The 27,831-nt window shown below is 30.8% G+C and overlaps 3 protein-coding genes and 2 pseudogenes across 3 annotated transcripts; all 5 read left to right on the top strand.

Annotated features, from left to right (window-relative positions):
* The first annotated feature begins 1,190 nt into the window (after positions 1-1,190).
* Positions 1,191-3,478, top strand: LOC123192883 (annotated as a pseudogene).
* A 2,661-nt stretch (positions 3,479-6,139) lies between these two features.
* Positions 6,140-8,524, top strand: LOC123226799 ((-)-germacrene D synthase-like). Its single transcript, XM_044651320.1, has 7 exons — positions 6,140-6,282; positions 6,498-6,771; positions 6,867-7,239; positions 7,330-7,548; positions 7,636-7,774; positions 7,859-8,107; positions 8,196-8,524. The coding sequence occupies exons 1-7, from the start codon at positions 6,178-6,180 to the stop codon at positions 8,487-8,489; spliced, it is 1,653 nt and encodes a 550-aa protein (XP_044507255.1). The 5' UTR covers positions 6,140-6,177; the 3' UTR covers positions 8,490-8,524.
* Positions 8,525-11,270: 2,746 nt separating this feature from the next.
* LOC123192803 (uncharacterized mitochondrial protein AtMg00240-like) lies at positions 11,271-11,645 on the top strand. Its single transcript, XM_044605496.1, has one exon. It carries the CDS (start codon positions 11,271-11,273, stop codon positions 11,643-11,645), a length of 375 nt encoding a protein of 124 aa, XP_044461431.1.
* Positions 11,646-15,229: 3,584 nt separating this feature from the next.
* On the top strand, positions 15,230-18,879 carry LOC123214941 ((-)-germacrene D synthase-like). The gene is made up of 7 exons (XM_044634973.1): positions 15,230-15,419; positions 15,647-15,938; positions 16,892-17,264; positions 17,372-17,590; positions 17,657-17,795; positions 17,879-18,127; positions 18,378-18,879. The coding sequence occupies exons 1-7, from the start codon at positions 15,276-15,278 to the stop codon at positions 18,669-18,671; spliced, it is 1,710 nt and encodes a 569-aa protein (XP_044490908.1). The 5' UTR covers positions 15,230-15,275; the 3' UTR covers positions 18,672-18,879.
* A 3,296-nt stretch (positions 18,880-22,175) lies between these two features.
* Positions 22,176-24,427, top strand: LOC123219132 (annotated as a pseudogene).
* Positions 24,428-27,831: the final 3,404 nt, after the last annotated feature.

The following is a 27,831-nucleotide window of genomic DNA, read 5'->3' as shown; positions in this document are numbered from 1 at the left end:
TATATATTATATAATTATAGAGTCTTGCAGAAGCCCACCTTTTTATGTTGTATTATATATTACACAGTTAACGCCAAGGGTTAGCTTATAATTAAGCAAGGGTTGGCGTCACGCCAACCCTTATTTTCGGGTTAACGCCAAACTTGTTTTACGTTTTTTTTTTAGTGAAATACAAAATTTTTTTTTTTAGTTTAAATCCTCAAATGCTAATTTTTTATTTTTTTCAGTTAAATTCTATTAAATAATCTTTTTTAATTGTCATTTCTTTCAAAGTATAAAATGGATGTGGTTGAGTTTTTTTGGGTTACTCTTTTTTTTGTTATCCTTACTTTGAAAAATTCTTAACTGAAGAATTTAGTATTTTCTTTCCTGTTTTTGTTTTTGAAGATAAAGAAGAAGAGAGAGTGATTTTTTTATCACTTTGAAAGAAAAGGAATAAGAGAGAAAAAAGTTGCAGAGAAGAAGAGAGAGAAAATTTGCATGAAAGATTAAAGAGGGGTATTTTGGGGAAGTTGGTTACTGTTGTGATATATATGTTTAAGCTTTAGGATAGGTGACATTTTTGTATACACAGAATAAAATAGTGGTAAAAATTTCAATTTCCCAAAGAAATATTCATAGAGTAGAATCTCGATTTCACTAACCCTAGCCAATTGTCCCATGTTTGTTATCTTATTAAGACCATTTATGGATACTATTCTATTTGATTATGGGTTCCTAAATAATTGATCTAACCTTTTCCTATTAATCTCTCCCACATCTATTTTTGTTATAATTCTGTTTGTTTATATGAATTATTTGGTTGTGACTAGTTGTGATCCTAATGATTATTATAAATTGTATATCTACCTCACATCCAGCTTTTTTTTTTTCAAATCTAGACTTGAGTTCATTTAACGTTTTCATTGAAATGGAAGTTGTTCGACAATATACAATTTTTTACCTTTCTTGACATTTCTACATCATGGATATGCTACAATGCTTCTAGCGTGACACTTGTGCTTCTTGTACCACACCTTTTGTCTACTCTAAGATGTCATATTCTGTTGACAGTGAATTATTTTCTGATGCCACACTATCGCAACATAATTGGTAGTCTTTAATATCTTACCTTTGCTAGGTTTGATATTGTATTTTCTGTGAATCATGTTAATGATTCCATTATTCACTTTTACTCATCTGAGACATGCATGTCATCAAATGCATTTTTTTGGTACATCAAGGGCATTCTATTTCATGGCCTCGCCCTTTTATCTCCTGACTTATTCTATAAGGTTGGACAGGACTGTCAATGTTTTCACTAGAGGATCTATTACTGAAGCGTGGCTGTGACGATCTAGAACAGCTGATGACTATTTTTTCTCCATTTTATATTTTAGGAAAGTGATGAAACGAAAAAACAGCAAAAACTGAAGGACGAGATTAAAAGACTGCTATTAGCGAAAGTGAAAAAGCCAGCAGAGAAACTTGGGTTGATCGATGCAATCCAGCGGTTAAGCGTGTCTTACCGTTTTGAGACCGAGATTGATCTACTGTTAGATCAAATCTATCAGCTTCACCAACACATTGATTTCGGAGATGACAACGACCACATATATTTTATCTCTCTTCAATTTCGATTACTTAGACAATATGGCTATAGAATCTCCTGCAGTATACTTCTTTCTCCGTGTCCCTTTCTTCTTCAGCTTTAATTAATCACAGTACTGTTTAATTGTGTTATGTGCTGAATTAATATGCAGATGTATTTATGAGTTCAAGGACAACAATGGGAAATTCAAGGCTTCTCTTGCGGAAGACATTCGAGGAATGTTAAGCTTGTATGAAGCTACACATTTAAGGGTGCACGGAGAAACTATACTGGATGAAGCGCTTCTTTTTTCTACTACCCACCTTGAGTCCATGGCAGCCAAATTAATCAATCCACTTGCAGCTCAAGTTAAGCATGCCTTAAATTGACCTCTTCGCAGTGGTTTACCAAGATTAGAGGCAAGACATTACATGACTATCTATCAAGAAGAACCTTCGTACAATGAAGTTCTGTTAACCTTTGCCAAGTTAGATTATAATTCATGACAAAATCTGCACAAGAAAGAACTCGTTGGAATTTCCAAGTAAGTCATATATAAAAATTAAGATTAATTTCTCGCTAGGCTGTACATGCGCTAATTTATCATTGAAATGAGTTGTGTCATTTAGGTGGTGGAAGGACTTAGGCTTCGCTAAGAAGCTACCATATGCGCGAGATAGAGTGGTTGAGTGCTACTTCTGGATGGTGGGAGTGTATGTCGATATGAATTGGCTAGAAGATTTTTAAGCAAACTGATTGCCATAACTTCTATTATCGATGACACCTATCATGTGTATGGCACAGTCGATGAGCTCGAGCTTTTTAACTCGGCACTTGAAAGGTTCCGTTTCCACACTTCAAATTTCCATCTTTAGCTATCTCAAATCCAAATTTTATTATAATGTTTTTAGTTTATTTACAATAAGCTAGAATTTTCCTTTTCAAGTGGAATACTAGTGCCATAGATGAGCTGCCTGATTTCATGCAAATATGTTATGCAACGCTTCTTGGTGTTTACCTGAAATGGAAACAGAAACGGCCTCTAAAGGAAAATTATACCGCGTTCAATATGCAAAAGAAGCGGTACGTTTTATAACAGTCCATTTAAATGTTGTAATTAAAAGCAAGTGGAGGACGCATGTAGGATTCCTGCTTAATTAACTGGCCTTCATTCTTATGCTAATAATTTAGAATTGGTTTTTTGGCTTCTCAGATGAGGACTCTAGTAAGGAATTACTTCATTGAAGCCAAATGGGGTCATGAAAATTATGTACCCACCATTGATGAGTACATGACTGTTGCATTGGTTACTAGTGCCTAACAAATGTTAGCCACAAATTCTTTTGTGGGAATGGGAGATGTTGCAACCAAAGAAGCCTTTGAATGGTCACTCAGCAACCGTAAACTTTTAAGGGCTGCCTCAGTAATTTGCAGACTCATGGATGATATTGTCTCCCACAAGGTATGATTATATACAATATTTAGGAAAGGTGCAAATTTTTTTGGGTAAAATCCTTAATTGTTACCCACTTGCGTCTTTATACATGCAGTTTGAGCAAAAGAGAGGCCTTGTTGCCTCAGCCGTAGAGTGTTTCCAGAAACAGTATGGTGCAACAGAAGATGAAGCATACAAGGCATTTCGAAAACAAATTACGGAAGCCTGGAAGGATATAAACGAAGAACATCTCCGCCCAACAGCCTTGCTAATTCCACTCCTTGTACGAATTCTTGATTTTGCACCAGTGATAGATGTTGTTTACATGGACGGCGATGGCCACTTTTTGGCTCAAATTTGCCTCAAGGATTATGTTGCCTCTCTCTTTATTGATCCTGTACCGATGTAAGCATTCACATGAATAAATTACTATCGTACGTCTTGTTAGAAGTGTAGCGTCCCAGAATAAATAATGGCAGCATGCTATTCTCCCGTCTGTAATTAAAAAATTATTATAAGAATTAATCCGAGTATTTTTATGATAAAATTATATTATAAAAACGTTTGTCTTATCTTTCGTTCTTCTCTTAACACACACAAAAAAAGACAGATAAAGAATATGTTATTTATTTTCAGTTCTTGTATATACATGCTAAAATGAACGAATATATGAATATGAATCGACTGTATTTATATAAATGGTTAATATTGTACATATAAATCCTACATACAAATTGAGGGACATTATTTTAAGATACAGCATTGAGTTGCAGAAATATAATAGTATCCTTCTTGAATGTTCTTCAAGGAGATCTCACAGCATGAAATTCTTTAATAATTTTCAGTGTATCCTTGTTTTGATTTTGAGCTTTAATTGGGTCTTCAGCTCCCAAGTCATGAGATATTATAATTGAAAAACTTAAAAGTCAAAATATGTGGACCAAGTCTGAAGCAGATAATATCAAATTAAAAAAATAATAATAATAAGAGAAGAATTAAGTTGTTACAGTACTATTTCTAGAAGAATTTGTCAGATTGGGTGATAGAAGTAGATTGGCATGTATTATATTTAGAGTTTGTATTTATATATTTTTTAATTAAAGTTTAGAGTTTATATAACTAATTAAGGTTTAGGGTTAAAATTAAAATGTGTACAACTTCCATTTATTACATAAAAATAGATAATAATAAATAACTATTCTAACACTCGTCTAATTAAATAATATTACAATGTATTTTTAAATAGCTAAGTAATATATATAATTATTTATTATTTTATATCTAATTAAATATTTAAAATTTATTTTATATATATTATTTTTGTCTAACAAAAATATATGAAATTTTAAAAAATGAGTGGCTAATAATGTACGATGAGTGAATTTAAATTCAACTAAATGGACTTTAGATCTGCATGGGTCCATCAAATTTTATATATGTGGTCAGAGATTCGCGAATTTGCAAATCAGCCGGCAACGATGGTATTTTTCTAAGTTTGGATATGACACCTGTCCTTCGAATAAATGAAAGTAAGAAACGCAAGGGTTGTGAGTATGACGCATGGGCGAGGAAACAAAATTTCAACTTTTCTAGGCCCAGTCTACAATAGTGGATCGTACCAGGGTTCACGGGTTGTTATAGTGCTATAGACCTTATAATTGTTATGAGGTAACCCCGCTTGTATTACCCATATTATATTATGTGTTGACTAATTAAACATAGTTTACAAACATGATGAATTAAAGTAAGATTGATCCGCTCTGACTAATTGTCGTATTTATACTCAGTTATAAATAGTTTCTTAAAAAATAATTTAATATCTTATTGTTACTCAATTGTTCTCTATTTTGATTATTTTTCCATTAAATTATCATTGCTTTTTTATGTTAAAATTTGTATAAAAAATAATAACAATAACTATTAAAAAGTAAAATTTGATGTGAACTTCAAAAAATAAAATCAATGACATAATTTAGTTCAAATCTTAATTTCAAAACAAATCACTAAACATGGAAGGGACCTACTTATGAACATAAGAATTATATTGGAAATAGATAAGATTTGAATAAATAATATATATAATATAAAAATTTGGTGGAATAAATAAATAATACAATAAAACTTTGAATATATACTTATATAAACTTTGCTCTTTGGCAACATAATAATCAGCCTAACTAACAGGTGGCATTATCGAATAATTTCTTCAGAAAAACACAAAATCCCCTTAACAAAAGTATAAAAACTCATATAATAATATATAATGCTTTTCAAAATTAATAAATTTGTTTTATGTTAAACAATCTAAACAAATCAATAAGCGATTTTTTTTTTTTTTTTTTTTTTTACAAATCCAAAATATCCATAAGAACAAACTTTTACATGTTAAATCAACAGTGAAGAACCGTTTGACATGGATTTCAATACAGTGTTAAAAAAAAACAATAAATTAAAAAAATAATAAACAGCTATAAATGTTATTTTAATAATTTTAGTTATTAATTATTTATATTTTAAATAAATTTGTAACTTTAATAAAAAATAGCAATTAAAAATCTATTTTCTTTTATTAAAAAGTTTTAATAATAAAAAATTTTTGTTATTATTTGACGTTATAATTTTTTTTTTAAAATCTTTAATTTTTTTAATAGAAAAAGGTATAACAACTAATGATGACAAAATTTTTTTGTCACTAAAACTTTCAATAAAATAATATGAATTTATTTTAAATATATAAATAGATATATAGTTATTTGTATTATTTTATAATTGAGTGATTTTAAATTAAAAATAAAGTAATATTTAATCACAAAATGACACATATAAATATGTACTTATTTGTAATGACACATATAAATATGTACTTATTTGTGTAGTCAAAATAACTATGTATAATATTGTTTATGAAATAGCACTTATAATAATTAGGTGCTTTATTTATTTTTTTATTTTTTGTTATTGCTAATTTTATTTAAGGGAAAAAAAGCGTACAGAAGAGCCCATAAAGGGGAATAAAAAAAGGTTAAAACGAGTTAGAAAAAGAAAACGTGCTATACGAACTATTGGCTTTATTCTATCTCTATATAATACATGAGCCTGAAGCCATTCTTATACTCAATTTCGTAAACATAAATGGTCTAATTGCTCTTGTTTTCTCAACCAGAAATTCGTAATGGCTCTTCCAGTTTCAGTACTTCCTACTTCAAATCGTCGCTCAGCAAATTTTCATCCTAGCATTTGGGGGGATCATTTTCTCTCTTATGCTAGTAACTCTCTGGTAAAACACTGCTTATTAATTTCTCTTAATTTAATTTGAACTTGCTTCTAACAGTTTCTTTACTAAGTTTTTTTCAAATGTTACATTGTAAGTTTTACATAGGCCACTGGCGGTCCTCTTTACCATACATAGACAATCCTCAGTTATATATATGTAAATAATCCTACATGTATATTTTTGCTAATTGCCATTTTTTTTCCCATGATATTTTGTAGGAAAGTGATGATAGGGAAAAGCAACAAAAACTGAAGGACAAGATTATAAGAATGCTATTAACGGAAGTGAAAAAGCCGGCAGAGAAACTTGGGTTGATAGATGCAATCCAGCGGTTAGGTGTGTCTTACCATTTTGAGACCGAGATTGATCAACTGTTTGATCAAATATATCAGCTTCACCAACACATTGATTTCAGAGATGTCAACAACGACTTATATTTTATCTCTCTTGAATTTCGATTACTTAGACAACATGGCTATAGAATCTCCTGCGGTATATATATGTTCTTTTTCCTTGTCCCTTTCCTCTTCGGATTTAATTAATCACAATGTTTAATTAATTTTGATGTGTGCTGAATTAATTTGCAGATGTATTCAACAAGTTCAAGGACAACAATGGAAACTTTAAGGCTTCTCTTGCAGAAGACATTCGAGGAATGTTAAGCTTGTATGAAGCTACACATTTAAGAGTACATGGAGAAACTATACTGGATGAAGCGCTTCTTTTCTCTACTACTCACCTTGAGTCCATGGCAGCCAAATTAAGCAGTCCACTTGCAGCTCAAGTTAAGCATGCCTTAAATCGACCTCTTCGCAGGGGTTTACCAAGACTAGAGGCAAGACATTACATGACTATCTATCAAGAAGAACCTTCGCATAATGAAGCTCTGTTAACCTTTGCCAAGTTAGATTATAATTCATTACAAAAGCTGCACCAGAAAGAACTCAGTGGAATTTTCAAGTAAGTCATATATAAAACCACTACCACTATTAATCTCTCGCTAGGTTGTGCATACACTAATTTATGATTGAAATGAGTTGTGGCATTTAGGTGGTGGAATGATTTAGGCCTTGCCAACAAGCTACCATATGTGAGAGATAGAGTGGTAGAGTGCTACTTCTGGATATTGGGGGTGTATTTTGAGCCTGAATATGAATTGGCTAGAAGGTTTTTAACCAAAGTGATAGCAACAACTTCCCTTATCGATGACACCTATGATGTGTATGGCACAGTCGATGAACTTGAGCTTTTTACCTCGGCAATTCAAAAGTTCGGTTTCTACACTTCAAATTCCCATCTTTAGCAATGATCCCAAATCCAAATTTTATTATAATAAGCTTGAATTTTCCTTTTCAGGTGTAATACAAGTGCCATAGACGAACTGCCTGATTACATGCAGGTAATTTGTGCAACGCTCCTTGATGTTTATCATGAAATGGAAACAAAAATGGCCCCCGAAGGAAAACTATACCGCGTTCACTATGCAAAAGAATCGGTAAGTTTTTATTCCAGTCCATTAATTGGGGTAATTTAAAGTAAGTGGATTGCTTAATTGGCATTCATTATTATGGTTTCTCAGATGAAGACTCTAGTAAGGAATTACTTTATTGAAGCCAAATGGTGTCATGAAAATTATGTACCCACCGTGGATGAGTACATGACTGTTGCAATGGTTAGTAACGCCTACGCTATGTTAACCACTAATTCTTTTGTTGGAATGGGGGATGTTGCAACCAAAGAAGCCTTTGAATGGTCAGTCAGCAACCCTAAACTCTTAAGGGCTGCCTCAGTAATTTGCAGACTCATGGATGACATTGCCTCCCACAAGGTATCGGCATATACAATATTTAGAAAAAGTTCAAGTTTTTTCTGATCCAATATATATCAGTTAACCAATGGTGTGTTTATACATACAGTTTGAGCAAAAGAGAGGCCATGTTGCCTCAGCCGTAGAGTGTTTCCAGAAACAATATGGTGCAACAGAAGAAGAAGCATACAGGGAATTTCGAAAACAAATTACAGATGCCTGGAAGGATATAAACGAAGATCTTCTCCGCCCAACAGCCTTGCCAATGCCACTCCTTGTACGAATTCTTAATTTTGCACGAGTGATAGATGTTATATACAAGGAAGGCGATGGCTACTCTTTTGCTCATATTTACCTTAAGGATTATATTGCCTCTCTCTTTATTGATCCTGTGCCGATATAAGCATTCACATGAATAAATTACTATTGTACGTCTTGTTAGAAGTGTGACACCCCAGAATAAACAATGGCAGTACGCTATTCTCCCGTGTGTAGTAAAAAAAATTATTATAAGAATTAATACGAGTGTTTTTATGGTAAAATAACAGGGGAAGGTCTCCATGAATACACTGGACATACGAGGTGTCATGAAAATAATTTACCCAACATTGGATGAGTACTAAGCCTTTGAGTGCACTCATGGGAAAAGAAGAGTAATATTATTTTATATATATATATATATATATATATAAATTAAATATATTAATAATATGTTATCATATTGTTGATGTTATTTTGTTTTAATTTAAAATTATTTAATTACGTAATAATATATTATTTATATATATAAACTATATACAAAAATATATATATACACATAATTTTATTAGAAAGGAAATTAGTCCAGCTTTCATTATCTTCTTAGTGTGAAATTTTATTAATTAAACGTTGCATTTATTCCCAATGATGAGTCATGGATACAATTGTGATCAAAAGTTTAACACTCTGCCTGAAACCAAAATTAAGGTTGTCAATCAATATTCATAATACAGAATGAACGATTAAAACAAATTTTTTTATTTGTTATAATTTTTTGTATATATATTTTTGGTTATAAAGTGGGTTAAAAAGTGTACAACCTTCATTTGATACGCAAAAAGCGATAATAATAGATAGCTATCCCAACACCCCTTTAATTAATTAATAGTGCAATGTTTATTTTTAATTATCCATCTTTAATTTCTTGTGGTTTTTATTTTATCTAACAAAATATGGAATTTAAAAATATGTCATAATTTCCAATGATTGAATTTAAATTCAACTCGATGGACTTTAGATTTACACGGGTCCATCAAATTTCATATTTGTGGTCAGAGATTTGCGCATGTGCAAATCATTGTTGGCCAAATAGCTATGTCCCACCCAAACTTTGATGACATCATTTCACCCAAACTTTAGATGTAAAAGTTCAATTTCTCATCCATGCGTCAAGCCAGTTATTGTAAACCGTAAAATTATAACTACACTTAATATTTAATACAAATTTCAAGGACCAATTTATCTTTATTTTGTTAAAACTACAAAAATAGTCTAAATTAATTTTAAATATTAATTATAATATATTATTTAATTATTTTTCACATATTTTCCCTCACACTATTTCTTCTCCTAACACGATGTCCTTGCAATTACCACCAACAAATTCTTACTCACCACCACTAACCGTCAGATCTTCATCTTCAAAATCCATGTAATTGATCTATTTTTATATAAATTATCCGTGTCAAAAAAAAAATGAAAAGAAAATGTCGCCAGGGCAGGCACCATTGGTGGCTCATCTATTTTTCACCCTAGCATTTGGGGGGCTCAATTCCTGTCATATGCAAGACACTCCATGGTAAATAATGGTTGTAATTGTTGGAAGTGTTATAATGATTATTTGTATGAATTTACCTTTTTAGGCAAACTCAACATTTATTCTAATAATATTTTTTTTGATAATTACTTTTCTTTAGTTGTATTTTTTTTTTGACATTATACTCTAGTATCATCACATTTATTATAAGTTTGATAACTTATGAATTGAAACATTCATATACTCGTTAAAAAATAAATCAATTTTTGGTTGAATTATTAATATGTCCAGATTGAAACGAAAAACAAAACAAATATGAGCATAAGTGCAAAAAGTATGAATGCGAGTGTGAGAGAAAATGTGAGATTTTAATATTTCAAAAGTTGTCTAAATTATGAATTAAAAATTTGAATAGAAACAATTTTTTGACATTAACATAAAATATATGTATATAAAAATATTTATATATATGAGTACAACAAGTGCGAGTTATAATATAAATATTTATCTAAATATATTATATTTATATAATTATTTATAAAAATATTAATATATATGAGTATGAGAAGTGCAAGAGCATTCTCACACTCATGTCTTATAATTTAAATTTTTATTTTATATAAATATTTATATTATAAGATATGAGTGTGAGAATGCTCTCATGTATATAAATATTTTTTATATTAATGACAAATAATCGTTGCGATTTAATTTTTTAATTTATAATTAAGAAAATTTTTGAAATAATGAAATCTTACATTTTTTCTTGCACTCGCATCAACACCGATACTCACACTCTTCTCACTTTTCGCACTCGCACTTTTTGCACTCACACTTTTCACACTTTTTGCATTTTTCACTAGTCCTAGCCATGGGCCATTTTGGCCTAGAAACCGGATTGAAACCAGTTTGTGTAAAACTAGAATCAAAAGTGTTAGAACCAAAATCAATTTGAATGAAAATCAAAACCAGATTTTGACAGTTTGATTCTGGTTTTGGTTTTTTTGAATCGACGGTTAAACATCCAATTCAAAGAGTTATGAATTGGTGGTTCAATAATTTAATTTAAAAAATTTTTAATTTTAAATAAAAATCATTTAAAATTTTTTTAATTTTTTAAATTTGAAAATAACCCCTGTTTTAAACATTTGTAGGGAAAATTTGCAATGCTTCTGCAGCAACATGGCCGTTAGGCTTAGGCTTTTTTTTTTTTTAATTTTTAATATAAAATTTTACTTATAAATACTATTCAATCTTTTAACTCTCTCATTTCTCATTCTTCCAACTCTCTCACTCATTCTCTCAATTCTTAATATTTTCTCAATCTTTCAATTAAATTCTCTCAAATGCAATTAAATTCTCTCTTTATTTTTATCAATTCCAATCAACATGGTTAATTGCAAGGTTGCACCAGTTAATTTAAATGAGAAGATGCAGGTTGATGATGGTACTGAACCAGTAAATGCAAGACACTTCAGAAGCTTGGCTGGTAGGTTAATCTACTTAACTCATACCAGGCCGGATATTGCTTTTTTAGTTGTGGTTATTTCTAGGTTCATGCACTGCCCCTCAAAACATCATCTTGGAGCTGCAAAAAGGGTCTCGCGTTATATAGTTGGAACAATTGATTTTGGGCTGTGGTATGGTCATGTTTCGGATTTTAGGTTGTGTGGGTTCACTGACAGTGATTGGGCTAGCTGTTTGGAAGATAGAAGAAGTACTTCGGGCTACATGTTAAATCTTAGGTCAACTGCCATTTCATGAAGCTCTAAGAAGTAGAGTACAATAGCTCTGTCTTCTTCATCAGCAGAATATTCAGCTGCAACTTCATCAACATGTCAAGGAATATGGTTAAGGAGAATACTTACAGATCTTTGTCAAGAACAAAGTAGGGCGACCGAAATATATTGTGACAACAAAGTAGCATTTGTGATGACTAAAAATCCAGCCTACCATGAAAGAACAAAGCATATAGATATTCAAGTTCATTTTATTCGAGATCTTATGGCCAAGAGGCTGATTATACTGTTGTATTGCAATACACATATGCAGTTTGCAGACATCCTTACAAAGTCTCTCCTTCGTGACAAACATATTTATTTCAGGATTAAGCTTGGCGTTTGAAATTTTGAATCAAGGGGGAGTCTTGAAGGTCGATTCAGAAATTAGAATATGTTAAATATCAGTAAGACTTGGTCTTTAGTTAGTTGGAATAATTCCTAATTTTTCTACATTATGGTCCTATTTTTTCTGTTTTCTTGTTGAGTCGAGGCACGTCTGTGATAGTGCCCAGTTTTTTTCTCATTCTGTTTTTGATATTTTTCTGTTCTATGTAATACTTATTTACAAGCTGATTTAGTTAATGAATAAATATGCCTCTGAGTTCAGTTTCATAGAGAGATAATTGTTTTATTTTTTTGTTAAAATCTGAGTTCTTTTCTCAACAGTAATTAATTTTGGCAGTACATATTAGCCTGACACTAAATCTTGATGTATAAATATCTTATATGCTACAGATATGTTATTAATGAGAAAATAGTGGAACTTTTTTCAGTATTTTTTGCTCTTTTTCTGTTCTTGGTAACTAGATCTTCACGATTGTACTTCCGGAGATCTCACAGCAGAAAAGTCTTTGTTAATCTTCAGTGTATCATTAGCATCCCCTTGACTTTTTTTTTTTTTTTTAATAAATAGGCCAAAGGACTATTTCCCAACCAAAGTATGTTTTTTTTTCTCAAATCCCTCTCCGTTAATTTTGAAAATCTTATTTATCTACTCACAGGCTATTAAAATTAACTGAGTCAGTTAATTATATCATTCTCTCTCTCCCCAAATCTTAAAAACTAATAATTTTCTTTCAGCCTAAGTTTTCAAAAACTGTGTTTTCCCCCTAGGGTTCTAAACTTTTGGATTCAATTTTTTTGACGATAATCGGTGATCTGTTTGAAAAACTCTTTGTCTTCTCCTACGAAGCTTTTTGTCTTTCACGGCTCCTCCGATGTCAATCAGATGTCCACATGGGTGGAGAGAGACAATTGGAGGAAAATGAAGCTTCGAGAGGGAGAGGCCGCGGTAATGGTGTTGAAGATTTGAAAACAAAACCTTAGGGGAAAACTGTCATTTTTTAAAACTTAGGTTAGAGAAAATTTTAGTTTTAAAGTTTTGGGGGGCAAAAAGAGATAAAATTTTAAGAAGTTAAAGTTTCGTTAATTTTAACTACTCATAGATAGGTATTTAAAATTTGTAAAGTTAAAGAAAAACTTGGAAAAGCAGCGTACCTGGGTGGGGTGGGAAATAGTCCTTTGGCCTATATATATATATATATATATATATATATATATATAAAAGTAAGATCTAATTAATTTTAACGGATTAATCTTCCGTATTAAATGAGGTTTAAATAATTTTTTTTAAAGATATAGAAGATATGTATTTAGTAATATTGATTAATTAAGGGCTAAAATAAATACTTCATCGTAGGTTTTGAACGCTCGGGAGGTCTACGAGGCTCTTTCTTAAGTACCCAAGCAGACAATATAGGACAAAGAATATAGAATAAACTGACTGAAAAATAATAAAGAATAAGCGCACTAGAATGTTATATCTTCCTTCACTTTAGATGTCTCTGGAAGAGGGGAGAGGCTTCAGTAGTCAATGGCTGCTCACCGTGGCGAATTAGATTCCAGGCATTAGAAATTTATAATGCAAGTCTCAATCAGGGTGGTGGAGATCAACGTGAAAGGAAAGTTTGGTCTGTAAATGAGTTTGCTGACAGTTCAGATTGCTTGAAAATCGTTGGACACATTTTTGTTGATGGCTCAAATTGCTCAAAAATGGGTTTGTTGATGGTCACATTACCATGTTTACCTTCGGAAACTTTCCATCCTCATTATGCTCGTGAAAAGTGGGTAAATTTTTTTTTTTGGGTAAAAAAAAGTGGGAAAATCTTTTATATTCTGATCGTTCCAGAAGGTTTCAGATTTTCCGAATATTATGTCTTCAGTGTTTCCTTAAATTCTCGTAGTTCATTTAAATTTATTTATTATTTTATTAGATTAATATTTTTTTCATAATTAGTCTATATCTACTATGGGTTTGTATACAAATAATCAATTCAAAGAGTTGTTGAGTTTAGAATTAAAATGGGAATCCATGTTCCCATCCTTAACTAACTAATAAAAAAAAAAATACCAAAATACCACTTACCATTTTAGTTTTGTAAATTATCATATATAATTCCTTCATCCAGTTACTAGCGTTGATATCATTGGAATTATACCAAACAAGTGTGATTTGAGGAATTACACTTGCTTGGCGTATCTTTGACATTGTAATTGCACCTCTTTCATATGTAATTTCGTAAAAACTGTATCTAAAGAGGTGAGATCTGATTGGATTGCACTTGTTAGTGCGGTTTTCGTCTAAAGTACACTTTTCTTGATGCAATCAAGTGACTAGTGCCGGCGATTTTTTTTTCATTTTCATTTTTTTTAAACTTTTTGGAAAAGAAAATGACATTCATACTTTTTTGTTGTTAATTTTTTTTTTAGGGGGCGTTTGGTTTGAATAATATTTTATTATCAAAATAAAGAGATTATTTTGAAGATAGATTACTTAGAAGATTATTAAGTATAAATTATTACGATTTTGATAAAATTTAATAGATATAAATAATTATTGTGCTTGGTTAAAAGTAATAAAAGAATACTAACAAATTATTTTACTTAAATATCCTTGAATATAATTATTTTAAAATAATTTTATATTATTTGTTATATTAATTAAAAATAAATTTATTTTTGTTTCAAAAAATTAATAAATAATAATATAATTATAATAAAATCAAAATTACCTTTATAATTTTTTAATATCTAAAATGAAGGTAGTAATCAGATTACCACCTATATTACCTGTCATATCAGTATTGATAATAAAATATTACTGTAATATTTTATTACTAACAAATCAAATAAGATAATATAAATAATAAAAAATATATTATCAAGATAATTTTAAATGGGTAGAACCAAAACGCCCCTTATAGTAAAGTTGGAATAGCTAGTGGGAACCTAGTTTTCTTTAACCTTTTTTTTCTTCGGTAACGAGTTTTGTCTAACGTTGGGTGCAAACATTATCTCATTTTAATTTTATTTCTAATAAAGTTGGAACAGCTGGTGGAACCTAGTTTTATCTAACCTCTTTTTCAAACCTTGAGTGGAAACATTTTTTCCCTTTTTATAATATTCATACCAAGGTCCGTCTACGTGTTCAAGTCCATCCACTTATTAGTGACCCCTTGATTGATGGCTATAAAAGACCAATGCCACCAACACTTTCAAACCACAAAATCGAATCATTTTCATCCTAAAATTTTCTCTTGCCAAAGTTAACATAATGGAAGCTTGGAGTTCTCTTTACTCGAAGGCCTTGGCACTTGCATCAGCAGAAGAACCCAGAAAAGCTGAGGTGATCCGTCGATCATCTAATTATCACCCCAGCGTTTGGGGTGATTATTTTGTTGTCTCTACTAATGATATGGTATCTATATTTATAAAGCATTTATATCATCATCTTCATATATACTGCCATCAACACTGAAATTCTGTTTTTCAATTTCTGCTACCAAAACGCCATGCGTGTATTCCATTTTTCTCACAGAACAAGAAATTGTCACGTCCATGTTTGCTTCAATACTAGTTATGTTTTTTCATCAAGTTTCTTCATCAAACTAACTAATAATTTTGTTTGTCTTATCTGTTAATGAGAATGACGATCCGGAAGTTGAGGAGAGAATTGAAACACTGAAAGAAGCTGTTGGGAAGATGCTGAGCAATGCAACAGGCAAAGCAATAATGGAAGAACTGTTAACTTTAATTGATGCACTTCAACGCCTTGGCGTGGCCTACCACTTTGAATATCAAATCAACCAGGCCTTACAGTCAATTTACGACAACTATGTCAATAACAACAGTAATAATGGTTGTGAAGACGATGATCTGTATACGATGGCTTTACGCTTCCGGCTTCTAAGGCAACAAGGTTACTCTGTGTCATCAGGTAAATATTATCAAGGCCAAATGACTAGTTCCTACCAAAGTTTGATGAAACAACAGATTCCCACCTTTAAGTTTAAAAAAGTCAATGTCTTATCTTATATTAAAGTTAACTGTTAATTTTAACAGTTAAAAGATATTTATGTAATTTTATCTAAATATTATAATATAAAGTGTAAGGGGGTATAAGTATCATTTGCCAAAACTTAGTAGGGGCTAATGAATATTTCTCCTATCTTATTTCTAAAATTATCATATTTATTCCGCATATTTTAAAAATATATTTACACTCATAATAGTTTTAATATAATATTTACATCCCTAATTCATTGTATTTTATTCAATTCTTTGGAGGTATAATTGTAATTTTTGAAACCATTGAGGAGCATTTTGAAGTTTAAAATTTTAAAAATACACCCTCAAATTTTTTAGAATTTATAAAACCCTCTTAATTTAAAAAAAAATACAATTTACTTCAAATATACCATTATATATCATTGATACATTTATCTATAATTAGTAATTTGTTTATTTTTAATTGGAAGTAATATAAATTAGTGGAATAAAAATTATTTAATAAACTTCCAGGATATATTATTATTTAACTAAAGAGTTCTTTTTTTAATCTTTTCAATATTTTTATAAAAAATTTAATGGATTTTTAAAGTAAATTTAACAAGTGGGGGTTGGAAATTGTTTGTTCATATTTTTTTAAATTTCAATTCATCAAACCTTGAGTGGGAATTAGTCAATTGACCTATTATCGGCTCTATATTTAACATTTACTATTAACTGATATAATAATTGTGGTCGAGTCATTAGATTTAGGGTTTACCTACTATTGGTTCAGCTCTGAAAAGATTATCCAACTCGGATGAAGTTCTCTGTAAAAGAAAAAAAAAACTCGATTATTAACATGTTATATTACTTCATTAATCTAACATTTGGTTTAAACAGATGTTTTCAAGAAGTTCATAGATGCTAACGGTGAATTGAAGGTCACACTGGCAAATGACGCAAGAGCTTTGCTGTGTTTGTATGAATCATCGAATTTGAGAATGGAAGGAGAAGAGATATTGGAACAACTCTTACAATTTTCAACCAGGCGATTGAAATCAATGTTGCCTCATTTAAACACTTGTTTAGCTCAGCAAGTGAATCATTCTCTAGAGCTACCCCTGCACAAAAGGATGCCAAGATTAGAAGCAAGGCAATATATCTCTATCTATGAAGCAGATCCCGCTCGAAGCGATCTATTATTGGAGATAGCAAAGTTAGATTTCAATTTCTTGCAGAAATTGCACCAGGCAGAGCTCCGTGAACTCTCAAGGTTATTATCAGAAAACAAATACGAACAATTAACAAGATTCTCTATATGTAGTCATTTAATTTCCATATGAAATTGGGTTTTCATTTATAAGCGGATTTTTAATTCAGGTGGTGGAAAGACATCGAATTTGCTACCAAGCTATCTTTTGCGAGGGATAGGTTGGTGGAGTGCTATTTCTGGATTTTAGGAGTTCACTTTGAGCCCAAATATTCAGTCAATAGAAAATACGTGACAAAAGTCATTGCAATATCCTCTACCATAGACGATATCTATGATGTATATGGCACAATGGATGAGCTCAAGTTGTTCACTAATGCTATTGAGAGGTAAAAATTTGGACTATAGAATAACTATATCTTATGAACACAAGTTTACATCATGCTTAAATTCAGGTGGGAAGTTTTGGCTGGAAATGAGTTACCCGAATACATGCAAGTATGTTACTTTGCTCTCTTAGACGTTGTGAAGGAAATGGAGGACAACCTGGTGAATGAAGGACTATCTTACCAAGCGGAATACGCGAGAGAGGCAGTAAGATTTCTGAATAATTAATCAGCTAGTGAATATAACAGTATAATTGCAAGAAGATTAATTTAAATTATTACTTTTGTCAGATAAGGGCCCTGGTGAGGGCTTACTTCGTGGAAGCAGTCTGGTTCAATACTAAATATGTGCCAACATTTGAAGAATACTTGGAGATATCCATGATCAGCGGCGGATACCCTATGCTTTCTGTCGAAGCTCTTGTAGGTTTACAAGAAGTGGCAACTAAGGAAGCCTTCGAATGGGCAATTAATGTTCCCAGAATCATCAGATCTTCCGGTTTAATTGCTCGACTTGTTGATGATATCCATACTTACAAGGTTCTCATCATTTATTTGCAAAATCAAATGCATTTGCAACCATGATTATATAAATAATAAAACTATGTATATATGCTTTTAAATATATAATTAGGTATACAAATAATGTATAATCATATAATTAGTTAATTTTTAAATTAAAGATAAAATAATCATTAGATAACAAATTATATGTATATCTAGTCATATAATAAAAAATATGTATATATAACATTGCTTTAATATAAATTGGTTTAACTATTATAATTAGGTTGAGGAAGAGAGAGGGGATGCGCCATCGGCAGTGCAATGCTACATGAAAGACTACGATGTGTCCGAGGAAGAAGCATGCAACAAAATAAAAGAGATGGTGGACATTGCATGGAAAAATATTAATGAAGAAATTCAAAAACCAAACCATCCTCCTTTGCCACTTCTTCTTCCACCTCTAAATCTAGCTCGAATGATGGAGGTGTTATATGAAAAAGGAGATTGTTACACCAACTCATCGGGAAAAACCAAGAAGAGAATCGCTTCAGTACTTGTTGATCATATTCCCATATGATCATATCTGGACATTTTAATCAATTTCCACAAGAACTTATAATTAATCATAATATTATAAATAATTTGGATGGCTAAAGATTGTACTACCACTGCAACGTGTGTTACAATACATAGACATGTATTTTGAAATGTTGTAAGGCCGTTGTTGTACATCAAACCCCTCTCTCTATCAATAACAAAAAATAAAATCAATTGATCTGTCTCTATTATAGATTAAAAACATTACTAAAGTTTGTATTTTTTTTCCTCTATGGTTTGTACAAAAATTTACTCTAATTTAAAGTCTGAAATCTAAATTGATTAATTTGTTTTTTTCTCTATGGTCTGTACATTACTTATCATATAAAAATTTGGATAATGTATTATATTATATTAAGAATAATAGTTAATTAAATACTTTATATTTGAATTATTATATTAATTTTTAATAAGAGATTCGTGAAAAATACTAAAACTTTTATGAAATTATCATATTTTAAAAAACGTATTATTAATGATGTATTATAATAAATCTGTATATGCACCTTCTATATTTTTTTGATATACAAATTTTATTTTTTGTAAGACCTTTGTTGTACATCAAACCGTTTTCTCAATCAGTAACAAAAAATAAAATCAATTGATCGGTCTCTATCACAGATTAAAAACACTACTAAAGTTTGCATTTTTCTCCTCCCTGATTTGTACAAAGACTCACTTTTATTTAAAGTCTAAAATCTAAATTGATTAATTTGTCTTTTTTTTTTTTTGTGGTTTGTACATTACTTATTGTATAAAAATTTGGATAATGTATTATGTTATATTAAATTTAATAGTTAATTAAATATTTTATATTTGACTTATTATATTGATTTTTAATAAGAGATTCATAAAAAATACTAAAACTTTTATGATATTGTCATATTTTCAGAAGCATATTATTGACGATGTATTATAATAAATCCGTATATATACATTCTATATTTTTTTGATATAAAATTTTAAGACTTTTTTATAATTTATGTACTATTTTTTTTTCTTTCCTGTATTTACTATGTAGGCCTCAAATTAAATCTTTTAATCGAGATTTAATTTGAAGAAAAGAAAACATCCCGATGTTATGGATCATACACGCCATCTGTCGCCTAACTTAACACATTCATGTTGAAATAGTACACTAAAGCAACTTATTTTTTCTCATTTTTTTATTTGATATTAATATCCATCAATTCTTTACAAAAAAACAACAACAATTTTCTATCGTATTTAAACATTATAAACATGAAAATTTTCATCCTCAAAAAGGTTTAAAGACGTACAAATTAAGCTTTGATGTTTTTTCCATTCTCCGTTATTTTGAAATTATTTATAATTTTAATAGTTATAATATAATATTTATATTTATAATTTTTTATATTATGTTTAATTTTTTATGGGTATAACAATTATCATTTTTAAAATTATTAAAGGTATATTGATATTTTTAAATTTTAAAAAAAGGTTCTCATATTTTTTAAAATTATAATTTATCTTTTAATATACGATTATACGATAAATATTCTTCTATCTATAGGAAAAGAGAAAAAATAATAAAAGTGAAAAAAAAAATATATAAATAAGAGGTTTTTTACATAATTTTGGATGGAAAAATGTTATTTATCTCGAGCAATATTATATACACACATTTTTAGTATTCAATTTTAGTACAGAAATAATATATCATTATGTGATTTGATATTATTTTATTTTTAATTTAAAATCATCTAATCATATAATGATATATATCAATATATCTAAAGTATATACAAAAAATATGTACATATAATTTTATTAATTTATCTTAACTAGGGGTGTAAAAGTGTTGTTAGACTAAACCTTGGATAGGAAAATGTGAATTACTCTTTAATTAAAATGTCTTATGATTTGAACCTATCCTCGACTTGTACGTCTCTATATCTTGGTCACTTAATATTATCCTTTGTAGTGATGCATCTTTGATAGTTATGATTAATTAAGACGAGATATTATTTTGATAATGTATTATTATATGATTTGAATCTGATTTACACATTATAGAATCCACTCCACTGGATCAAGAGATAAAGACGAGATTATGACATAACAACAAAAAATGAAATATCATGGGGCCTAAATGTAATATGATTAGGTGTAAGTTGCTTTCTAATATGTGAAAATATAATTTTATATAATATTTTTTCCAGTGAATAAATCTTACTTGGAATATATGAATCTCCTTGTTTATATAATTAAATTAGTAGTCGCCTGTAAAAGAGATTCAATCATGGTCACCCAACCCATTGATAACCACATAGTATATAACAACGTTGTGCAAATTGTCAGCATACACAAAAATGATTTTGTATACAAAATCATAGTATACAAAATCATGGACAACATGATTTTGTATTATTTTTACTCAAGGGTTACATTGGCATACACAAAAATGTGACTGACTTAGTGGCTGCTAATTTTGCATCTCACCTCAATTGGATTTCGTCAATGAAAATGTCTTTTTGCTCACAACTTCATATTTTCTTGCATCCAGTTAGTTTTATTTATATCATGTAGAAATTTTGCAATATAAAATTCCATTGAAAGCAGCAAAACACAAGGTGATTTTGATTTTTTTCAAACTTTATGTATGTGACTTTTGAAATGCATTAAAACTTGGGTGAAAATAAGTTGGTTGGCCTGGAAAATGTGATTGACTTAATGGCTGCTAATTTTGCATCTCACCTCAATTGGATTTCGTCAATGAAAATGTCTTTTTACTCACAGCTTCATATTTTCTTGCATCTAGTTAGTTTTATTTATATCTTTTGTGTGTTTCTTTTTTTTTTTTTTTTAGTCTCCATCGTTGATCTTCTCTATGACAGCTTCTATTGGCATTATTTTTTTTATTTTAATATATAAATAATATATCATCATATTATTCAATAATAATATATCATCTCATTATATAATAATACAACATTTATATATCTAAATTATATATAAAAAAATATATACGTATAGTTTTATTAATTTATCTTAATTAGGGGTGAAAAAGTTTTAAGACTAAACCTTAGGTGGGAAAATATAAATTACTCTTTAATTAAAATATCGTATGATTTGAATCTATCTTCACCTTATATATCTCTATGTCTTGGTCATTCAATATTATCTTTCATAGTAATATATTTTTAATAGTTATGAGTTATTAAGACATATTAGTTTTAATATTATTTTGATTATATGTTATTATATAATTAAATATTATTTTATTATTAATTTAAAATTATTTAATTATATAATATATCCTAAACCTAATATGAATTTATTGAAAAAAAAAGACAAAAATCTAAAAACATAAACACATCACGTGGCCAGGGAAAAATCTTCATGCTTCTTTTTTCTCGGGCTGTGTCTATATATAGAGTGCGTTTGAAGACTCTGAAAACTCACACCATCTCTTGAAACAAAGCTATATTAAGCATTCTGCGCCATTTATCCTTTTCTTTTCTTGAAATAAATTATAATGTCTCTTCAACTTTCATCCGTTCCTTCTTCGGTAGAAAATAATGCCAAGCAAGAAACTAAACGTCGATCGGCAGATTATCATCCTAGCATTTGGGGGCATCATTTTCTCTTATATGCTAGTGATTCTGTGGTAAATTAATTGTTTCTTCTAATTTGCAAACTGCAGTGATAAGCTGCTTAACTAATCAAAATATAAGAATTAAGTCCTACATATCTTCTCACCAATCTATTTTGCTTGTTCAGGATACTGATGATAACGCAGAACTGCTGAAGCTGAAGGAGGAAATTATAAGCATGCTAAGGGATGACGCATATAAGCCTGAGCAAAAACTTGAGTTAGTTAATGCAATCCAACGCTTAGGGGTGTCTTATCATTTTGAAAGTGAGGTCAGGGAAATCTTAGAAGAAGTCTATAAGGCTCACAATGAAACTGACTTGGGAGATGGCACTGATGAGTTATACTCCATCTCTCTTAGATTTCGATTGCTTAGACAACATGGCTATAAAATCCCATGCGGCATATTTTATAAGTTCTTTCTCAGCATTTTTTTTTTTTAATTTCTTTGAATAGTGTTATTTAGATGTGTTGGGCTGTGGGTGAATGAGCAGATGTGTTCAACAAGTTGAAGGACCATAATGGGAGTTTTAAGGCATCTCTTACAGAAGATGTTCGAGGAATGTTAAGCTTTTACGAAGCCTCACATCTCAGAATTCATGGAGAAACGATACTGGATGAAGCCCTTGCTTTCACTACGAATCAGCTTGAGTCCTGGGTAGCAACTCAACCAAGCTCTCATCTTGCAGGGCAAATTAAGCATGCCTTAACTCGACCTCTTCGCAAGACCTTACCTAGGCTGGAGGCAAGATATTACATGAACATCTATCACGAAGAAGCTTCCCACAATGAAGTTATATTAACTTTTGCAAAGTTAGATTTTAACATATTACAGAAGTTGCATCAGAAGGAACTCAGTGTAATTACTAAGTAAGTTATTATAAAATTAACCATATGATTTATTTCATGCATTTTATCATTCTAATAAAGTTGTGATTAGGTGGTGGAAGGATTTAAACTTCGCGCAGAAGCTACCTTTTGCAAGAGACAGAATTGTTGAGGTTACTTCTGGATATTGGGAGTGTATTTTGAGCCAGAATATTTAAAGGGTAGAAGACTTTTAACCAAAGTAATCTCCATTACTTCCATTATCGATGACATCTATGATGTGTATGATACCATTGATGAACTTGAGCTATTGACCTCAGCAATTGAGAGGTAATATTTTTCGTACTCTCAATGATCTTTAGTCTTCTCTAACCGAAAATTTATCAGTATATTTTCTTTTCTCAGGTGGGATATGAGCGTCATAGATCAACTGCCGACTACATGAAACTATGTTATAAGGCCCTCCTTGATATTTACAGTGAAATTGAATCAGAAATGACAAATCAAGAAAAATTATTTCGTCTTGATTTTGCAAAAGAGGCGGTGAATCTTTTCATTTCAAAACTTCAATTATTGTAGTTTAAAACAAAAATAAGATTCTTAGTACCTAATACTTACTAATAATGTTAAATTGGATTTTGGTTTGACAGATAAAAAGTATAGTTAGAAATTATCATACTGAAGCCAAATGGTGTCATGAAAATTATTTTCCAACACTGGATGAGTACATGAGTGTAGCATTGGTTACCCACAACATCTTTTGTAGAAATGGGAGATGTTGCAACCAAAGAAGCCTTTGAATGGCTATTCAGCTACCCGAAGGTTTTGAAGGCTGCCTCAATAATTTGCAGACTCATGGATGACATAGTTGGACACAAGGTATGTGCTGAACTAAATTCATTAATTAAGTCAGAAATATGACCAATATATAAGTGTGTAAGTTTTTGTTAAATCGTATAGCATGAGCAAAAGAGAGGACATGTTGCCTCAGCAATTGAATGTCACATGAAGGAACATGGTGTTTCAGAAGAAGAGACGATTAAAGTGTTTCGTGAGCAAATTGCAAATGCATGGAAAGATATAAATGAAGCTTTCCTTAAACCAACTGCTGCTCCAGTGCCTCTGCTTGATCGTATTCTTAATTTTTCACGTGTAATAGACCTTTTTTACAAAGACGATGACTGCTACACCAATTCTTATTTGACCAAAGACCATGTTGCTTCATTGCTCAGAGACCCCGTACAGCTCTGAAAGTTCAGTAGTATAAATTCGTCAATTATGCTGTGTGCCAATCTACTGTGTTTTACCGGTAAGCAATGCTAAAAATAAACTAGCCTAAGCAGTAGTTTGATTGACAAAAAAATAAAAGTTTGAATGATGAAAAAAAACTTCATGTGTAAAAGAATACAGTAATATATCTGGTAGTAATGAAAGTGTTCTTTTGAGTAATTTGATTCACCAATCTTTGGATGAATTCCTCTTCTCGAAAAGAAATTACCATCATGAGCACCTCATTCTGAACATGTAATTCTATATCCAATCTCTTTTATTATTTTTTATAACAATTTCTCCTAGTCAGTCTTCATGACTTCCTAATTATTTAGCCTTACTAGAATAATATATTGTTTGAGAATAGTAATATAAAATAAATAAATATATACATATATATATATATATACATATATATACATATATATATATATATATATACATATATATACATATATATACATATATAAAGATATATACATATATACATATATATACATATACATATATATACATATATATACATATATAGATATATACATATATATACATACATACATATATATATATATACACATATATATATATATACATACATATATATACATACATATATATATGTGTATATACATGTGTATATACATATATATACATACATATATATGTGTATATACATATATATACATATATAAAAGAGTAACAATTTACAATTTAATTGGGTGAAGAACTAAACTTCTAACAGAAATTGCACTCTGATTCAATTAAGAGATCGCCCTATTTGACGAGAACACAAAAATAATAATAATAATTTACAGAACTTATTGTCCTCCATGGTAAATTTTTAGAACTTATCGCCCTATTTTAAAATGTTTTTTCAATCCAATTATAAACAAATGATCGAATCACATCACAAAACAATTATCAATTCACAGGCTGCGGCATCGTTTTAACTTTGTCTTGCTGCGATCCACCGTTCTTACTGTTGCACCTTCTCTCTCTTTCACTTTTGGTCCTGTCCATCACAAAATCTTCATAAATTGAACACAACGACGGCCTCCATTCCTCCATCAATGAACCTCCAGATCGGTCGCCTCTCTTCTGCCAGTAGCTCCATGATATAAATTGAACAAGAAGTTGGCTGGAGCAGAAGGTAACAGAGTAGTAATAAAGTAAGGTGTTACGGTGTTGTTTTTTAATTGAAAATAATGGACGTTGCATCATCGTATTACACATGTAGATACGCTATGTTTTGGGGGAAATTAGTTAGCCAATTTTGGCGCTCATATATTGTACAAGTGGGAAGAAATGAAAACAGTTATTCAATTGCAAGAATCCTTTGTTTCTCTTGTTCTCTGTATTCTGAATCTTGCAATCTCTCTTATCTCCTTTTGTGGTTCTTGTTAGTTCATTGGCGGCATCATTGGTATCATAGTTGATTCTGGCCATGGCGGAAACTCGTAATCAAGACTTGAGAAGGGAAATCACCCAAATGATTTCTCAGGTTATTGCTGATGTTGAGATTAGGCAACAAAATCGATTACAAGAAACACAAGAACGAATGCAACAATTAATGGAAGATCTTAAACAGCTGATTAGCGAGCTTAGCCTTCCGCAGACCGAAGGAGTGTTGCAAGCAACAACCAGACGAGATGAAGGAGTTGTTTGATGTGGACATGAATTGAGGCAGCAATGGGAACAACAAACTCGCTTGGATTTCCCAAGATTTTATGGCGATGATTTTGATAATTTGATCTTGAAGGTTGAGTATTATTTCGAAGTCAATGCAACACCAGATGTTGATTGAATTAAGATAGCAGCATTGCACTTAGAGGGGAGGGAAATATAGTGGCATCAAAGTTTTACTAAGAATAGGAATGGTTTTTTGATAGCGTGGGAAGAATATTCTACAGCTATGAGGGCACAGTTTGGAAGCTATAAGCATGACTATTCACTTGTTGATCTCCGCCATTTGAAGCAAGTTAGTACGTTGAAGCAATACGTGGATGCATTCAAGGAGCTATGCCCATGAGCAAGAATCCAAGAAGATCAAGCTTTGAGCTTCTCCCTTCCGGGCTTGGTAGACTCCTTACAGATGCCTATGAGAATGTTCAAGCCAAAATCTTTAACGAAAGCTTACACTCTAGCAAAGTTGCAAAAAATTACAATTGTAGCCATTAAGAAGCAATCAAAGCCCGTTACAAGAATTCCTCAATTTCCATGGGGGCCAAAGCTCGGAACAACAGCTGCAACTACTGGTAATCCTCAAATTAAACCCAATAATTCTGCTGGTTTATTACCGACTCCTAATATCCCAAAATCGTCGTAAGCATTGCCATATAAACTAGCTACTAGTAAGGTGTTTGATGAAAAAAGAGCTAAGGGTCTTTTGGTGTGATGAAAAAGTTGGGCCTAGTCATAAGTGTCAGAAACAAGCCTATGTAATTCAATTGCATGTGGAAACAGAAGGAGGTGAGGGCTTAGAGAATTATAGTGATGTGGCAGAATCAGTGATTGCTAATTATGAGGACAATTGTGAAAAGGAGGAGCATGGACTTATGCAACTATCTTTGCAGACGTTACAAGGTTCATCCAATCTTTAAACCATGAGACTTACTAGAATGCATGGTAGAAATAGAGTGCATATTATGGTGGATTCCGATAACACTCATAATTTTTTGAGTGAACAAACAACTTATAGATTGGGATACTGAATACAGAAGGTTGATGGCATGAGAGTAACAGTGGCAAATAGGCAAGATTTGTAGTGTAAAGGCTATTGTAAGGGTTTGGAAATAAGGGTGCAGGGTTAGCTAAATAAGGTGGATGCATACACACCACCATTAGAGAGTTATGATTTGATTTTGAGTACTTAATGGCTAGCTAAGTTAGGTGATATCACCTACAATTTTGAGGCTTTAACAATGAAGTATTCCATTGATAGTAGACCATATTTATTACAAGGGGAAGGCAATGAAACGGTTAGTGTAATTGAAAAGGAACACCTGAGTAAACTCCTTGGCAAACAACCACAACTGGCATCTATTCAATAAGGCAGTTGGTCAGTTATATGAGTTGCAGGTTTTGGATGTAATGATGCAACATACATGACCACAAATGGAGAGCTTACTAAAGAAGTATGCGACTATCTTTAAAGTACCAAAATAATTACCTCGATCCAAGTTACAAGATCATAAAATAATTTTGAAGGAAGGTGCCTAACCTAGTAACCTAAGGCCATATAGATATAGAGGGTTATAGAAAGATGTGATAGAAAAATTAATCACGAAAATGTTAGAATCTAGAGTCATCAAAAAAAGTTGTAACCTGTATGTCAGGCCCATAGTGTTAGTGAAGAAGAAAGATGACACGTGAGGAATATGCATAGATTATGGGGCACTAAACCAAGTAATCGTAAAAGATAGGTATC

Source organism: Mangifera indica, chromosome 1 (genome assembly GCF_011075055.1).
Source record: "Mangifera indica cultivar Alphonso chromosome 1, CATAS_Mindica_2.1, whole genome shotgun sequence".
NCBI classification, from domain to species: Eukaryota; Viridiplantae; Streptophyta; class Magnoliopsida; order Sapindales; family Anacardiaceae; genus Mangifera; species Mangifera indica.
The sequence above is the reverse complement of the archived record's forward strand: the minus strand, read 5'-3'. Positions and strand labels throughout refer to the sequence as shown.